The 14652-nt window shown below is 45.0% G+C and overlaps 1 protein-coding gene across 7 annotated transcripts in view; it reads left to right on the forward strand.

Annotated features, from left to right (window-relative positions):
• Positions 1 to 14652, forward strand: part of Phactr1 (phosphatase and actin regulator 1) — a 455390-nt gene that overhangs the window by 384994 nt on the left and 55744 nt on the right. For all 7 annotated transcript variants that reach the window (XM_029468518.1, XM_021179969.2, XM_029468519.1 and 4 more), the window contains one exon: positions 8972 to 9293. In XM_029468518.1, coding sequence (XP_029324378.1) covers positions 8972 to 9293 — 322 coding nt within the window. The remainder of the gene's footprint in view (positions 1 to 8971; positions 9294 to 14652) is intronic.

Below are 14652 nucleotides of genomic sequence, written 5' to 3' on the forward strand. Positions count from 1 at the left end.
GATCCATCCAATAGCTGACAGTGAGCATCCACTTCTGTGTTTGTTTGGCCCCGGCATAGTTTCACTCGTACCACTTCTTGAAGCTGGCAAATTCAATGAAGTAACTGAGACTTTTCAAGTTTAAAGTTAAGCCCGAATAAGTTTTATAGCCATGCAATTGCTATAGCCTCCACTCAATATTCACATGAAAAGCATCTTTTCACACTAAGGGCCCCAATTTTTTTCCCTCACGTGGTTCACTATGTAGCTGCACAGACTCTTCTGCACTAGTGTACACATAGGGAGACACAACCTGCCTAACATCCTTAGTACAATCTGTGGTGGGAGGGAAATAAGCGTTGTTTTAAAAAGAGAAAGGCTTCCTCTTAGATTCTCGCAACCTCTTGTTCCACGGTCTGTAATCCAAATCTGATGCGCTGGTGACATTGTATGTAAGTGGACTTTTGTTTCAATGAAGGAGAACTGGGAAGGGTGGCTTCATCTTCTTTCTTCAAGAGTTATAATAAGATGGCACACGCTCCTCGAAGCCTTCACTCTCTCAAACTAGAGCACGTGACTTTCCCTAAAACATCGGCTGTCTTCAGCAGCAATCCATAGAAGCTCCCCAGTTTGCTGTTGCAATGTTTGTAGCCCACATGTGAAATCACACAGCAGCTGATTAGCACGAGCCAATCTTGAATTCCACTGTGGTGCAAGCTAAACTACCTTGTTAAGAAGATATGCTCTACCCATGGTGCGGGTGAACCGGACAGAGCTGAGTTCTGAATGGTTGGTGGGGGGCCCATAACAACGTGCACAGAAAAACAGATAGGTACCACAGATCTGATCGAGGAAGATCCTGCCCATTTTAATAGGTAAAGTTCCCAAAACCTGCAGCTCTGTGCTCCTCAGCTCTCTTGGACGTTTTTATAAACTATCCAAGAGGTAGGTTTCATGAGGGGGAGAATTCGGTTTGCTGTGGTCCCTGCGCTGTCTTACTGATGCTCACCTTGTGACTACAAGGAGACCCTGTTGCTAAGGCCTTTTATGAATCAGTACACTAAATTTGAGATCCAAGACTTATTCCTCTTTTTAAACATAGAATCCCTTTACACATCCCTAGCTTGAACTCATTTATACCTTTACCATGCATATTCTCCTGATATTTTCTGTGTAGTATTTTCTTCTATCTGCTCTAAACGTAAAGCTTTGATCCCATGGCTGTGTCCTCAGGTTCTAGTGTTCTATGCAGAGATGGGAGTGTTTTGCTCAACCTGGTGACTGTGATTTTCACCCAATGCCCTCTCTATTCTTTGTGTTTCATGTATACCAGCCTTCAATGGCCCACCATGAAGGGGAATTCTCTTCCAGCTATTTATATAACTCCCCCCACCCACGACAGCCCTCATCCATTGTTATAAAAGTAAACAATAGAACATGTTTTTATATCGGTGATTTGTCATGTCTAGCAAGAGTTACACACCTTCTCAGTGAGCGTTTGTTGGCACGAGTGCCTTTATTCCCAGTGGTAATTCTTGGAGATGAGTCACCTGGCTGTCACATGTAACTCTATTACAAAGAGTCTAATTGAATTCCATGTCCTGCCAGGGTGACACACCTGAGCGGCACAGCGGGTGAGTGGCCCTCATCCACTACCCCCAATAGTTGTTCTCCACGAGACACAGTCCTCCTTGGCACCCTCTCAACTGGGGAAAGTAAATTTGAGAATGAAAATGTTCACTCATAGAAGGGGGAGGGAGGTCAAACCAAATTCATCTGGTGCCTTTGGTGTCGTCTAGGATGGTCTATGATTTCAGGATTCTGGAATGCCTGATGCATGCCATAGTTACCATACCCTGGCCTGACATGGGGCATTGCCACACCCCCTAGCTTCCTCCTGCATCACTGGCCCTAAAAAGAGGTCTGTCAGAGCATCTTCCTTTTAACCAAAGCAAAACTTCAAGCTATCATGAAGCCCCTGGGGCAGGCTTGTGTGCTGAAGGAATTGATGATATTCTTGTTAACTCCCTCCTTCAGGCAAGGGGACTCTGAGGCAGTAGTATAATTTAAGTCCTAAGTATGTGTCATACGGGACTCATATCTTGGGGCATCTAACGTGCTAAAACCAGGTGACAAATGACTGAGAAATCCTTCCAACACCTGTGTGCATTAGGGACCAAGAGCTACTAGCTGTGATGGGCACTGTTCACATGTTAGTAGTTAAAACATAGGCTCCTGGAACAGGTGCCAATGTAAAAGTTCATTGGTAGCCGTAGGAAAAGAGGCTTTAAGTAGATGGTCCCATTGCCCTTTCTTTGAAAGACTTGGGACCAGACATGCTTCATCCTTGGGGATTGTTTGAGGTTTTGTAATATTTTCATCTATATCATGTAGTGAGACATCTTGGTGATGGAACCCAGATAGGATCACAAAATTCATTTATTCCAAATATACCTTGTATGCACAGGCTGAAGGTCACTGTATACAGTATTGTCAGAGGACATGCATTTTTACTTTGATCCATTATGAAAGCTCAGGTGTAGAATATTTCAGATGTATGAGTGGATCAGGTTTTTAGAATAGGGATACTCCTTGTGGCTTACTTAACCTCCACTGATGCACATCCATGGCCGGCAGTCCTCCATCAAGAGAATTGATGGCAGAAATGATCTCACATTTCCATTTCATTGTCTAAAATCATAAGCCAGAGCTGGTTTTCTTTCCTTCTGGCTCAAGGACCTCTTGCTGGCCAGGCAAGAGTCTTGGAACTAGTTAACTCTTTGTGAACCAGAGAGAAAAGAAAGGAAATGAAAGGAAATCATTTACATAGATAATGTGCACAGACACACAAACATTCATACACATGCACACGCTGGTCTGGTCCAACCACCTGTCTCATCAACTCCACAAGTGCTTATGCATACGTACACACATACATATACATACCTACACCTGTATGTATAGACATACATACATATAGACAAACAGATATATACATTTGGTGCATGGGGCAGACAAAAGGAGTGTGACAGAAGGATGTTGATATTAAATTCAAAGCAGTGTTTGATTCTACAAGCTCATTATAAGTTCAAAGCAACAGTTTCACAGGGCCTTGCTTTATCATAGCGTGAGTACACCTGTGGCTTCATCCTTGGACCTGACCTAGAATGAATACTTTTCCTTGATCACAAATTTGTCTCAAGCCTGTTCTCTTCTTGGTGCAATTGTGAAAGCTCATGTTAGTCCTTGCTATGTATCCTTTCCTTACTATTCTATGAGGAGTGGGCATATTCTACTCTTGATTCTAACTTTATTATACATCCTTCTGGCAAAACAACTAAAACCATCTCCTAAAACTTTCTTCCTGAAATTATTTAATCAAATCAGGAGTTTTATAAAATCATTAATTCATCTAAACAGCAATAATTCAATGAAGTTCATCTTCATGTTGATCTGCAGGGAATGTGCCCAACAGGGTGGGCTGATGCCCAGGAATCATTAAGCTATGTAATAGTGACAGGAGAGACACATCAGTCCCAGGAAGCAATTCTGGGCTGAAGTCTCTAAGGACCCTGCATTCTTAAAGCTCACCCATCACAGGCCATGCAAAACAGTGGGCCATCACCAGAAAACTCCCTTGCATTCCTTTAGCCTTTTCTAGATGGCTTTTAACAGATTAAGACCTCATTGGTGCCAGGCATGGTGGTGCACGCCTTTAATCCCAGCACTCAGGAGGCAGAGGCAGGCGGATTTCTGAGTTCGAGGCCAGCCTGGTCTACAGAGTGAGTTCCAGGACAGCCAGGGCTACACAGAGAAACTCTGTCTTGAAAAATCAAAACAAAACAAAACAAAACAAACAAACAAACAAAGACCTCATTAGCAGAGGAGAAGCTGGATACCATGTTTCCCACTGACCTATAGTCATGATGAGAAGAAATCATGACAACATTGGGCACCTACTATGTACCAGGCTCAGTTCCTGGTGCTTAGTAAGATGGGTGAGAAAATGACCACACTCAGTAGGATTTGATCAATACATCACGGCTGCCCACTACAAACAGTCTCTGCAACAAGTCAAGAAGAATGAACCACAGTGAGCCGCTGGGGCCGGGGAAGCTTGGGACCTAGGAGGGTCCTAGGCCCACCTTGAGAAGAGGGAGGGGCTTCCCCAGGGAAATGTTCAGCAGTGGTGATGGTGTAACCAGCAAGAATGGTAGCTCTTCTATCTTAGCTCGTCTTACAAGTCATGTGACAAGCTGATTCATCCCATCTTGCAGACTCAACAACTAAGCATTAGCATGACTGTGCAATTTGCTAACACGACCGTAGCTTTAGTGGTGTCGTTCATCTTAACATCTTTAGCTCAAGAAGTTTAGGTTATGCTAGTAACACTTTGCACAGTGTCATCGCCGTTGACAGGCGTGATCTCTGGGCACTTGTTTCCAGGGGAGACTCTGTTGGAGACCCTCAGTGCCTGATCTCTAAAGGTGAGGCTTAGAAGTGAGTCTCTCCCAAGCTTCCCAGGGAGGCCAAAGAAACACAACTTTGAGAAGCTGGTATCTTGGAAGAAAAAAAAAAAATTAAGTGTCTAAGCCAATTTTTTCAACATTTGTTTGTAAATTGCTTTAGCTTCAGTTGCTGGCCTAGTGGGTTCTTACTTCTGTTTGGGTCTTATTTCATATTTCACTATACACTGGGGGAAAAAAGTGCTTCTTGGAAGTATAAAAATAAGAGAACATTTGTTCTCCCTTCCTGAGCGAGAGCTTCCTTCATATCCATCACATCTTGGGGAAGATAAAGCTGTAGGCCGCAGACAGAGCAGAGTGCCACTCAGCAAAGAAGGAGCATGCGCAGTTGCTCCGCAGCAGACAGGGAGGCACATGGGTAACTTCTCCGCAGCGTGGGGTGGGGGTGGGGCAAGAGGGGAAACAAACGTGCTAGCATTTGCTACAACGCTGGGGGGGCGGGGGGATTCCCATTTTTATTCAGAAAGCTTATGTTTTCATACCTTAAGCAAATATTATTTCATGCACTAATCACTAATATTTGAGGGATACTCAAGTCAATTTAAAGGTTTCAGGGCTGGCAAAATGACTCAGTGAGTAAAGGCATTTTACTCACTTGCTACCGACCATGCAAGCTTGAAGACCCAAATTCGATTACCAGAATCCACACAGAGGTGGAAGGGAAGAAGGATTCTGCCAAGTTGTCCTTTGACTTCCACATCTGTACCGTGCACATACCTCTCCCTGTCTCACATCACACGTGCACACACACACACACACACACACGCACACAACAATAATCATAAATCACAATAATCCCTGTCTCACATCACACACGCACACACACACACACACAATCATAAATCACAATAATCAGAATCATAAGTGCAATAGTTTCTTAACTTTAAAAGGGCTGGTTCATTTGTATAGAAACATTGGTTCATGAACAATTTTACTTAAAATCTCTGAAACTGGCATGAAGGGATGGCTCATCATTTAAAAGAGCACACTGGTTGGGGAGGGTGTGCTAGAGAGATGGCTCAGTGGTTAAGAGCACCAACTGCTCTTCTAAAGGTCCTGAGTTCAAATCCCAGCAACCACATGGTGGCTCACAACCATCCGTAATGAGATTTAACGCCCTCTTCTGGAGTGTCTGAAGACAGCTACAGTGTACTTAGCTACCATAAATAAATAAATAAATAAATAAATAAATAAATAAATAAATAAATAAATAAATAAAATCTTTTAAAAAATAAAAAATAAAAGCACACACTGCCCTTGCCAAGAACATAAGAGATATCCCCTGCATCCATGTCAGATATCTCAGAACCACCTGCAACTCCGGCTCCAGGGGAATCCAGTGCCTCTGGCCTCAGAGGATACCTGCACACACGTGCACATAACCACACACAGATACACTCATAATCTTTTTTTTTTTTTTTTTTGGTTTATTCGAGACAGGGTTTCTCTGTGTAGCCCTGGCTGTCCTGGCACTCACTTTGTAGACCAGGCTGGCCTCGAACTAAGAAACTCTTCTGCCTCTGCCTCCCGAGTGCTGGGACTAAAGGCGTGCGCCACCACGCCCGACTTACACTCATAATCTTAAAAGAAATCTTTATAAAACCTTATAAAATTAATTTTCTGCTATGTATACAAAGATATATATGAAACATAAATGAATTTTGTGTTTGTGCTTGGACCCCCGTCCCCATTACATGTGTGTCTTTGTATTCTAAAATTTGGAATAGTCTAGAATGTGTAACATTAACAGTCCCACCATTTCAAATAAGAGATAGACTTGATCTGCCCTTGACCCAAATGTCTGCCACTGTGATTGCTGCTCTTACCATTAATGCTAACTTGATGTATAGTCTCTGTGTGGTGGGGAAGGCAGGCTATAATGAGCAAAGACAGTTTGGGAGAGAGGTTTTTTCCTGTATGCTAGATCTGGAAGATAAAATAGGACTTGCTCGAGAAGACATAACAGAATATCCCAAAACACAGGGAAGAAATATACCACGGTCCAGGGTTTGGACACCAGTGGTTGAGAATGGAGGGTACAGTTAAGGAGCTTTGCTAAGGGTAGACCACTGGATGCCACATGGAGGAGGGGAGGCTTAAGCACGTACTTCAGTTGCTCCTCGGCAGACAATGTGCTGAGGGAAAGGAACCCAGAGGAGGCTGAGGAAAACCTCAGCAGCTTGTGTGGAGGCCATAAGTGAGCACATATGCCACTAGGCAGACCACACTGAGGGTGGAGACCAGAACTCATGTGACACCAAGGGAGGGAGGATATTGGAGTATAGGAGAGTGGTATGTGTCACAGACATAACTCTGCCCAGAGGCTCTCTGGGTATCTTAGCATTCTTTCCCATAGCAGGGGTCAGAGCAAACCACTAAAAGTGTGGGCCTGAGGAACTGAGCCAAGCAGCAGGTAGCCTACAGGAGGCCTTGGATGAGGAGCAACCGAGTCCTGGTTATGCTCTGACACCAGCTAGCTCGGGGAACAGAAACGGGCAGTTGGAGGGAAGTCTCAGACTCCAAAGATCAATGGCCATGAAGGTGGTGCCTGCAGACAGGGGGCACTGAGTGTGACAAGCAGACACTGTGCTCCTCAGTGGCACTCCATCCTGAACATGGCTCTCCTAGACAAGCTTGCAACCTGATACACACCCAGCCCCCACCCTTCTCCAGGGCCAGATGAGCTCAAGGAGGGCTAGGTGGGAGAACTGTAAGATCTTTCCCAGAATGCTCTCTGAGAGCCGGTCTCATCATGACCCCTCTTAATGTGGACCACATCTAGGGAGCTTTAATGACACTGTCACAGAGCCAAAGGCTCTGTAGAGAACCAAACACACACACACACACATACACACACACACACACACACACACACACACACACACTATATATATATATATATATATATATATATATATATATATATCTCAGAATACAGTAAATTTTGAGTCCCAGTGGATGAGACCAGTGATACTCTTTGGTGTTTGATTTTGCTGTTCTGGGTATAGAACCCAGAGCTAATGAACCACATTCGCAGCCTTGGGGAGGGCAGGGGTTACTGGGGTTACTGGGGTTGTATTGTTGCTGCTGCTGTTGAATTATTTTTTTAACACTAGCATGATGGGTCCCTTACAGCGTTTTCAACTATACTTTGCTTCTTTGACCCCCTTCTCTCCCCCGCCCCGGTTCTCCTGCTCCCCTCTTACTGTCCCTCCCATAGCCTCCCTTTTGTTTCCATATCATATATCATATACTACATTACCCTCATTATTATTATTATCTCCTTATTCCCCCCAAAAGTGTTCTCCCCGTCTCATGGTCCCCTTTCTTGTTTCATATAACACACACATGCACACACCTATACACATTCACCAATATACACTCATGCCCACAAACATACACTTGCACATACACGCTCACACACACACACACACACACACACACATACACATGTGCATTCGTATATGTACCCACCAAACGCACAAACAGACTCACACATATATAAAAATTAAAATCTAGGCTTCACATATGAGATAACATACACAGTAATTATCTTCCTGAGTCTGCCAAACTCTTGGGGTTCTTGAGACAGCCTCTTCCTCTGTAGCCCAGAATGGATTCATCTTGCAGCCTTCCTGCTGCAGATTTCTGCAGGTGCCCAGATTATAGACCTGCACCTAGTGGTTTGCTTTGCACAACCTTTTTTTTTTTTCATCACCAAAGTTATTTGGAAAATATATAAGTACCTCAGTTGTGTGTGTGTGTGTGTGTTTGTGTGTGTGTGTGGTATATGATAAACTACTGAGTGCCCCAAAGACCCCTCCATAACCCTGACCCACGCAGTGTAATCGGTCATGAGTGGACCCACCAGCCCAGCAACCATGCTCACCCCCAACCCTGACTTGGTGTGCCCAAGTCACATTCTGTAACCACTGAGTCGCAAAAAAGAACTGCTCAGTGACAGGTAAGGAACTATGGCTGGCAGCATGGTCACTCGTGGGGAGGGACTTGACCATAGTACTGGATTCTCTCCCACGTCAGTGGAGGTGAGTTGGACCCTGTCAGCTGAAAGAATGTGTCCCTTTAACAACGGCAAATATGTAGTAGTTGTGACAGGTTCCATGGAAGGCTTCTGTATCCGCTCATGTTCCCATGGCATGCACCTTCCTGATGCCATCCTACCTGGGCTGCTGAGGAGCCTTGGTTAACGGGTCCTGAGTCCCATCTCTCATGCCATCCAGGTTCCAGAGTACTCTGGTCAAGAAACAAGTTAGTAAACGTTTCTTTAATAGCATCCACACTATGCTGAGGTCTTAGGTTGAGGCACTATATCCAGGAGGCCTCTCTCCATGGCTGCCGTCCCAAGGTGCACACACACACATATGTTCTGGGTTTCATGGGTGCACACACATGATGTTCTGGGTTCTTCGACTCATATGTGCTTCTCAACCCTCCTTCTGCCGCAGATCCTGGCGCCCCTGTGAAATTGCCTTGTCTGCCAGTGAAACTGTCGCCTCCGCTACCTCCAAAGAAAGTCCTGATCTGTATGCCCGTAGGGGGGCCAGAGCTCACTCTGGCATCCTATGCAGCCCAGAAGAGCAGCCAGCAGGCCGTGGCCCAGCACCACCACACCGTCCTACCATCCCAGATGCAGCACCAGCTGCAGTATGGCAGCCACGGCCAGCATCTCCCATCCTCCACCGGCACCTTGCCCATGCACCCCTCAGGCTGCAGGATGATCGATGAGCTGAACAAGACACTCGCCATGACTATGCAGAGGCTGGAAAGGTAACAGGGGGGGCAGGGGCTTGCTTGAGAGAGGGGGGCCTGGGGATTTTAGAGTGGGAAGCCTCATTCCCTTCCCTCTGCGGAACGTAAGAAGGCTTGAGAGTGAAGTCACATCAAACCTGAGTTTTAAGGGACATATAGTGGAATTGTATGTTTCCATTGTCAAACTACCTGAGAAATCACATTTACTTAATAAATAAATAAATAAATAAATAAATAAATAAATAAATAAATAAAAGTTGGGGGGTTGATAAGGAACAATCTTGCAAGCATGAAGATCCAAGTTCAATCCCCCAGAGTCCTCATTTAAAAAGCCAGACATGACGGTACATACTTGTAGTCTCATAATAATAATAATAATAATAATAATAATAATAATAATACAATAAAAAGACAGAGACAGACAGTTCTCTGGGGCTCATTAGCCAGCCATCCTAGCTTACTTGGCAAGTTCCAGGTCAGTGACAACCTGTCTCAAAAAGCAAGGTGGGAGGTGCCAGAGAAATGACACACCTGGCCCTTCTCACACACGTGCACATGTTCCTGCAGACATGCATGTACACACACAGACACACACAGGCACACACACAAAGGAGTAATGTGTATATCCGTACTAGGCCATATTTTTCCTCTAAACAACATTGCCAGTTTGAGAAGGCTGTGCATGTGTGGTTATTCATAGTGATCTCCCCTGCCCCGAGATGGGGGAATGGGGAGAGGATAATTGTATATTCCATATCACATGGCTTACTTTTAATGGCGTGACTACTCAGTGATCGTTGGAAACAGTTTAAATGCCACAGGCAGTGATGAGAAGGGGCGGGGAGGGAATGGCAGGGCTAGCAGATCAGGGGACTGGAAGCAAAGCATAGCATCGAGTGATACACATGTGGGCCACTGGTATCTGGCAGTCACCAGAATAACCCGACCCTTCGCCAGATACTGCCTCCGGATGCGTTTCTGGGAGGCCTGCAAAGAATACGCTCCCCGACCCGTGTCTGCTGTCTGACTTCACCTAGGGAGCTCCTTCATCCTCACTGTTTCTGAGAGTCCTATGCCAGTGCATCAGCTGCCCAACCTTGTGCCTAAGCAATCTCTGAGATCTCTCAGAATGACTCCAAAGCACACTGCTTAAGCAAGCTCCCTAATGACAGGGAGAAAATGTTTCCATCTGAAGTAACGGGGGTATATCAGCAAGAGCAGTGATGGCTGTCTGCTGAGACAGACAGACAAGAAAATCATAGTCTGGAAGGCTGGAGGAGCTGCTACAGTAGAGAAGCAAGCACAAGCTTACCATGGCTGCCTCCCAGCCAAGAGTGTTGTATGTTGGGAAATAGCTACCTCCAAGGGAAGCTGTTGCCCCTGGCAGTTCTTTTGGGTTGCTTTCTGTCAATTCCCTTTCTGTTAAACCCTTGTTAACTTGGACCCTTGCCACTGGCTCTATCTGCCAGTGTTGTTAAGAATGGCAATACTACTTAGACTTTAAGTGACATCTTGACACATACCACACAAACACACCACCACCATCATCATCGTGGTCACCAGTGTTGTATCCTTGCTCACACAACCTAGGGAAACTAAGTAAAGAAGCTAAGTTCCCCCAATGCCACCTACACAAAGGACAGCCCCTCCCCCCAAACTGCTCATTTCCCACTGGCACCCGCACTGCAGAAATTGAGAACATGACTTTCAATACTTTTATAGTAATTAGACAGAATCCTTTTGTTTGTTTGCTTACTTGCTCATTTGTTGAGTCTTAAAAGGCTTTTGGGGGAGTGGTTTTCTTTTGGGGGGGGTGTCGAGACAGGGTTTCTCTGTGTAGCTCTGGCTGTCCTGGAACTCACTTTGTAGACCTGGCTGGCCTCGAACTCAGAAATCCGCCTGCCTCTGCCTCCCAAGTGCTGGGATTAAAGGCGTGTGCCGCCACTGCCTGGCTGGCTTCATTTTTTTTTAAAAAAAGAAACACTTACTGCATTTTATGAAAGTGTCCATTTGTAACATTGAACATTAAAATAAAATTTAAAATATAATAATTGTTATTCGTGGGGAGGGGGTGCCAGTGTGACGGCTTAGTGGCTGAAAGCACTGGCTGCTCTTGTGGAGAACCTGGGTTTAGTTCCCAGCACCAACATGGCCACTCACGACTGTTTGTAACTCCAGTTCCAGCGAATTTGGTGCCCTCTTCTGGCCTCTGTGGCACCCAGGCATGTGTGTGCTGCACATGCATGCAGGCAAACACTCATACACATTAAGAGGGAATCTTAAAAAGAATTGTTATTTCTACATGAGTGTTTCAAAAGCACTACCCTGTTTCGGTAAATCTCTCCAATGCAATTATGGCCCAGCAATGAAAACACAACACAATTGATATGAAAATATGCTGTGTGCCTAATTGGGCAGCTCTACCGCTACACTACCATCTTCTCCCTCTAAGAGACCCCTTAGAACTTGTGGTTCCTCCAGACCTTGTGCTTCTGCTCTGCTTTTCTTCTTCTTCCTCCTCCTCCTCTGCATTCTCTTTCAAACTTCCTTCTTTTCTTTCTTTCTGCTCCACCTTCCCTCTTTCTGCCCAATCATCAGCTCTCCTTTATTTTACAAATTATGGTGGGAAGAAGGTTTACAGGAAATCACCTGAGTGCTGACTCATTCCTTGTTCATAACCCCTCACAGGAGAATGGAATTGACATCAAATATAATTAGCCCCAGGGCTATTCACAACACTACCCTATATAGCTCATTGGGGGAGCAACCCTTCTAGCCTAGGTCTTTCTACCTGACTCTCTCTCTCTCTCTCTCTCTCTCTGTGTGTGTGTGTGTGTGTGTGTGTGTGTCTGTCTGTCTGTCTGTCTGTCTGTCTCTCTGTCTCTCTCTGTGTATATGTGTGTGTGTGTGTATGTGTGTGTTTCATAGATGCTTTCTTAAGACAGATACCAATCATGTGATTTTGTGCTCTTATGACCACTATCCAGAGTATAAATTGTTATGTCTCAGATGAATTTTCATTATCTAAACAAAAATACCAGAGACAGCATGTTAAGCTATTACTAAACATATTTTCACTTCCAACGTACCATTTCACTGTACCTGTGGGCATCTGTGGCATGTTTCAGTTGAGTTTAGAGCAGTGGTCTAGTTCTGTAAGTCCTTCATTGGTTTGGGCTCTTTAGTAAAATGAATCCAACACAGAACAGACCAGGACAGAGGTGTTGGGAGAGAGGAGAGGAGACACAGCATGTGTTGGCAGCTGAAGCAAGATGGTCTGTATCCTTTGTAGCACTCTGGACACTGTTCCCACCTTGTGCAACCTCAACTGTCACCCAGGCCAAGATATAGGCTCCCTTCATGTAGCATCAGGACAAAGAGAGTCAACACATACATTATTTTGACAAGAACACTCATCCTGAGAGGAAAAATCTTCTTCCCAAATAAAGACAAGTTGGAGAGATTTTTCTAAGTATCCACATTGTCCCCTCAGCACTGGCAAAGGATCTGAGAGCAGATCAAGGTCATAGGCCACTTTGTCCTGTCACAGGAGAACTGTTATCTGAGGCAGTGGTCCTCACCCTACAACACGGTATCAGCCTTCACTGTCCAAGTCTCACAGAAAAAAAAAAGGCATGATTTTCCTATCCACCTGACAGTTTCCAGGGACCCCAAAGGGCACTGCAAGGAGAAGACATATCACTGAGTGTGACAGCCTTGTGCTTGTGAAGAGCCATGAGCCATCGCACATTAGTATCATCACTGTCCCCTGAGACCTACTGGGAAGTCGCCTGTAGTGCATCATCCCAGAATCGTATGTAATCTGATCCTGAAGATGTAGCAGTGTGAAATCAAATGGCAAATTAGACAGTCCTGGATTTTGACACATACTTTTGTATCATCTTGTCTCGCCTATGAAAGGGAGGCTATGTAGCTAACTAACCCCTGTCTGTACTGGATTCCCGTTTGTCCTCTAATCTCTGCTTGGGGAACCTTGATGAGTTGTTCTGGGGATGGGTTTATAAAGCTTTCCCTGTTGTAGGTCGGACTTCTTTGGTCTCCCTTCTGATCTCCCTTTCCTAGGAAACACTCTCAAATCTTTCAAGATAGCTATGGCGTTCTCTACCTAAGGGCTTCTTCACTAGACCTCCTGATGGCTTAAACATACTTCTCCGAGATGATCTTAAATCTTTTCAGATTTTTACCCATCTGACCCTGCCATGTAGTTTTTTTTTACAGAGTGGGCTTGGGGGAGGAACATAGAGCACGGGAACAAGAAACGTTCAATGTCTATATTTACCCACAGACACGAAGAGAGCTCATATTTATTCTATCTCATGGTCAAATGAGTGCATCCCAGAATCAGGATTTGAATCTCAGACACACCGCTTATTAACAGAGTGACCCGAAGTGTGTTGTGTAGCCTCAATGGGCTTTCATTTCTCATCCATCAAACAAGGATAACACTAACAGAGCAGCCTCATTAGGGTTCTTTGTGAAGATCAAATGATTTAATCAGTCCTAATCAGTCAGTTTATTACGCAACATACCACAAATGTCCAAGAAATGACGTGAGCATTAAGTAAAAATATATAGCACATAAAATTTTTTCTTTAGTGCCTCTAGAAGGCATATGGAAAATTTTGATCTGATCTTATTGGAGGTTGTGTGTGTGTGTGTGTGTTTCTTTATTTCTCTCCATGGGTGATTCGTATCTTCTTCAAGAGTGATGCTTTAACACTTTAAATATTATGCTGGGTTTCTTATTTCAAATCTCTGCAGTAAGGTCTGAAATCTAATTGGCATCCATTCTAGCACTTGGACTTTTTGATCCCAGCCGCTCACTCTTTCTGGGGTCAATCCATTCCGTGAGCTCAGCGCTCTCATTTCCTGTGGGCAAAATGAAGTGGGATATGAAGGGATTCTAGAAGGCTCCTCAAGGGACCTATGCTTTTAAAGAAGTCTTTTCTTCCTTAATTAAAGACAGGTTCTTACCTGAAGTTGCTCACATAGGAACCTGGGGTCATCCACGGGAAGGCCCGCACCTGACGGTCAGCAAATCCTCTCCATTCTGCAGTGTAGAGATGTCTGCATCAGCAGTTCTGTCCCCTGGCTCCTGACGCCACACTCTCCTCTGCCTATTGTCTTCACCTGTGCTGCCGCAGTCCTCTCCTACCCCAGCACCTACTCCTCCCCCCTCCATCCCCAGCACAGTGCCCAAAGAGACAGTGTGGTTCACTCAGTAGTTCATATGCATGTTTGCCAGGGGATGCCCTTAGAGTACCACAAACTGGATGGCCCAAACAACACAGGCATATTCTCCCTAGCTCTAGAAGCTGTAAGTCCCAAGGTCATGGTGTGAGGTCCTCCCTTCTGT

The sequence above is a fragment of the Mus caroli genome, chromosome 13 (assembly GCF_900094665.2).
Source record: "Mus caroli chromosome 13, CAROLI_EIJ_v1.1, whole genome shotgun sequence".
Lineage (NCBI taxonomy): Eukaryota > Metazoa > Chordata > Mammalia > Rodentia > Muridae > Mus > Mus caroli.